Source organism: Myotis brandtii, unplaced genomic scaffold (assembly GCF_000412655.1).
Source record: "Myotis brandtii unplaced genomic scaffold, ASM41265v1 scaffold105, whole genome shotgun sequence".
Classification (NCBI taxonomy): domain Eukaryota; kingdom Metazoa; phylum Chordata; class Mammalia; order Chiroptera; family Vespertilionidae; genus Myotis; species Myotis brandtii.
The window spans coordinates 6,021,649-6,025,610 of NW_005353538.1; the positions used below are offsets into that span (position 1 = coordinate 6,021,649).

General features: G+C 45.2%; 1 protein-coding gene across 1 annotated transcript in view; it reads left to right on the top strand.

The window, feature by feature from the left end:
- Positions 1-944: 944 nt before the first annotated feature.
- The window catches only part of SIK2 (salt-inducible kinase 2), a 166,292-nt gene continuing 163,274 nt past the window's right edge, over positions 945-3,962 (top strand). The window contains exons 1-2 of the mRNA XM_014540099.1: positions 945-1,048; positions 2,464-2,599. Coding sequence (XP_014395585.1) covers positions 945-1,048; positions 2,464-2,599 — 240 coding nt within the window. The remainder of the gene's footprint in view (positions 1,049-2,463; positions 2,600-3,962) is intronic.

Genomic DNA, 3,962 nt, shown 5'->3' on the forward strand with positions numbered 1-3,962 from the left:
CAGGCATTTCATCTAGGGGAGAAAAGACCTATCAAATAATTCAGCAATTATTTACAGAAAAGGATCTCATGAAGACCACCCAACAAGTAGTCAACTCTTGTGAGGTCTGCCAAAGGAACAGTCCTAGTAACCAGGAATTAGCATTACCCGGTCTTCAAAGAACCGGAGGGTATCCAGGGGGAAGACTGGCAGATAGCGTTACCCACATGCCTAACGCTAAAGGATTTCTATGCCTCCTCGTGTGGGTAGACACCTTCACTAACTGGGTAGAGGCCTTCCCCTGTAAGACTGAGAAGGCACAAGAGGTAGTCAGAACTCTAACTTCAGAAGTTACTCCCCTCTTCGGATTGCCACACTCTCTCCAGAGCAATAATGGCCCCTCATTCAGGGCCCAGGTCACTCAAGGGGTCTCAAAGGCCCTAGAAATAAAATACCACCTCCATTGTGCCTGGAGGCCTCAATCTGGGAAAGTAGAAAATGTAAATGACATTCTAAAAAGACACCTTTGTAAACTTGTCCAGGAAACTCACCTGTCCTGGCCACTAGTTTTATCTATAGCCCTACTAAGAATTCAAAATACTCCCCAAAACTTAGGGCTTAGCCCCTATGAAATGTTATATGGCCATCCTTTTCTTACCAAAGACTTCCTTGTATTCAAGGAAACCATGGCATTAGTACAAGATATTACAGCACTGGCTAAATTTCAGCAGACTTTACAACTCTGAAGCCAGACCCAGGGATCCCCAGGTTCCATCCCTAACACCTGGAGATCTGGTACTCATTAAGGCTTTACCTATCCTCTCTACCACTATGAAACCACGATGGGAGGGTCCCTATCCCATAATTTTATCCACCCCCCGCTGCGATCAAGTTCAGTGGAGTCGACTCCTGGATCCATCTGTCTCGACTAAAGCGTTGGATGCCAGCACAGGAGGAAGACGAAGATGTATTGCCATCAACTGAGTCACCAGACTGCTTACTCATGTGAGCCTCTGGAAGACCTGAAACTTCTCTTTCGAAAGGATCCTGGAGAGTCAACGAGTGCCAGGTGAGTAACATGCTCTGGTATTTCTGGATAATCATTGTTTTCATCTTCCTAATAGTTCTTATTCTGCCTTTTTTGGAGTGTTGCCAGAACCCTAGGCTGGTACCTGAAGGAGACCTTTTCTGCCCTTGCTGGGACACAGAAATACCATAAAATGCTCCTACCTATAGCCCTTTTCTGTATCCCTAGTATAGCAGGGGACTGGGAAACTAATGTCCTAATGAATTTCTCAGCCATACTGGCTCCCCAAATTCCCGACGGCTGGGTGTGTTATGAGCAGCCCAATTCAGGGTCAGATTATCTCAATTGGATATACATCTCCCATGTTCCTCTCAGAGTCATGCTACCTTACCCTTACATGAGCACCTCTGGGCATCTCCAATCTGCTGATCGTTGTTCCTAAAGCTCTTAAAAATGTAGCCTTCACTAGGACCGTAGGAGGTTACTCTTATATGACAAACATAGATCCTAGTTTTAACCAGACCCCAGACCCTCCTTGTCTTGGATACCCATATTCAAATCCTGTAATCTCCCATACAATACTTCCCTGCAGCCTCTCTCAACAGGCCCCATGCCATGCTTGTGACTACAAAACACAAAAAGACATATACAACTGGTTTCTTAGACATTCTATTATAAACTACAATCTCTGGAGATCAGTTCTCCACAGCAAACTCCCTACCCACCTAGGTCAAGGACTCAAACAGATAGATGCTTCTCTAGATGCCAATTCCACCATCCCTGTTACTCCTGGCCTCCTGTGCCTCCCGGAGGGATATCTGTTTGCAGGGGGCAATGATTCAATATCATGGGGACCCCAGCATCTAGACTGGAAAAAATGTGTCAGATCTTGGACTATAGGACAGCGGAGGCTGAATCAGACCACCACCAGAGTCTTCAATAATTCCATCATTCAGCAATAATTCTCTCCCAACACATAAGGTGGCCCAATCTAACATGTATGGGAGCCTATTATTCTCATGATTCTATGAGTAATGGTTTTAATGACTGCTATAGTTGGATTGATGGTGGGAGTCACCAACCTAACCAGAACCATTTCTCAAGTTTCTGAAGATGCTGGCCAGAACTTTAGGGACATCCAGAAGTCTATAGATTCTTTAGCACACATGGTCCTTACTCACAGGATGCCATGATTAATACTTCTTGCTGCATCTACATAAACACCTCCAAAGAAGTAGAGGAACTAACAACTCGAATCCTCCAACAAGTATCTTGGCTAAAAGAAAGGGCCTCACAATCTCTTGCCCCAGAGGTCTGGGCACAAATTAATGATATGATGCCATCTCTGAGAAGTTGGCTAGCTCCCCTTCTCAGACCATTGTTTATGTTGTGTTTATTACTCATCTTTGGCCCTTGCCTGTTTAACCTTTTGGTATGTTTTGTATCCTTCTGCTTAGAAGCCCTGAAGCTACAAATTGTCCTGATGGAACCACAGATGGAGGCCACTGCATCTTTCTTCCGTGGACCTCTAGATTGCCCACCTCCAATGGGACCCTGACTATTGCCCCAATCAATGTCCCTGTCCAGCAGGAAGTAGCCAGAATGATTGTCGGCCCTTGTCCCCAACAGCAGTTGAAATTTCCTGATCAGAGGGGAAACTGAAAGAGTTTTAGGGATAAAATAGGCAGGTTAATTTTTTTTTTATTTTTAATATATTTTATTCATTTTTTACAGAGAGGAAGGGAGAGGGATAGAGAGTTAGAAACATCAATGAGAGATAAACATCAATCAGCTGCCTCCTGCACATTCCCTACTGGGGATGTGCCCACAACCAAAGTACATGCCCTTGACCGGAATCGAACCTGGGACCTTGAGTCCGCAGGCTGACGCTCTATCCACTGAGCCAAACCGATTAGGGCTTAAATAGGCAGGTTTAGAGAGTTTTAGGAATAAGGAGGAGGAATGAATGGAGGAGGAATGAATAGGTGAGGGCTTGGAGCCACCAGAAGACATACATTCACAGAAGATAAGGAAAAGCCAAGGGTATGGGGGGTGGGGGGACAAACTTTCACAGAAGATAAAGAAATGCCGACAAATGGCAGAAAGAGAAAAACAGATTTTCACAGGAAATAGAGAAATGTTACAGGATAAGGGGGAGAGAATGAGGGAGGCACCATGTGGGGTGTGGGCTTTGAGGTTGATATTCTGCAAAAAGAGTGACCAATTAGAAGGGAGCATGAAGAAACAAGGAACTACAGCATTTATAAACCTTAGAAGAAGGGACTTTGTGGGTAATCCCCTTGGGACCCCCTCCCTACACAGGAGTCTGTATTTGCTTCCAATCCATTTCCACCCTTTTCATCTACCACCTTTTGTCTGTGGCTTCATTCTTCTAATCCATCTGGACAAGGACCCAGGGAAGAAATCACCCTTGCATCCTGCTCAGGAAAACAACCCGAATCAGTAGGACTGGGCCAAGGAAGAAGTTGAAATGCAGTATACCCACAGCCAATCCCACAGAAGTGCTGGAGATAGTCTATCCCTTTAAGTTGTCCTGCTTTGAGGCAAGAGCACCTGACCTTTATAACCTACATTAACCAGTTATGGGACGTGGGCCACCCCCGGAGAAAGGTATAACCTTGAGTGAAGTGGCTGTCTTCATTTTAGGCAGTGGTTCTCAATCAAGGCAGTTTTGCACACACACCCCCAAGCCGCCCCCCCGCCAAGGGATATTTGGCAATATCTAGAGACATTTTTGGTTGTCCCAACCATGAGTAGTATGCTATTTGTATCTAGTGGGTAGAAGCCAGGGATTCTGCTAAATGTCTAATGCACAGAAAATCTCCCAACAACAAAGAATTGTCCAGTCTAAAATGACAATAGTGCTGAGGTTGAGAAATCTTGGTTTAGAGCAATGCCCAGATAGTGGCTCAACTGAGAACCAGAAGCCTCCAGT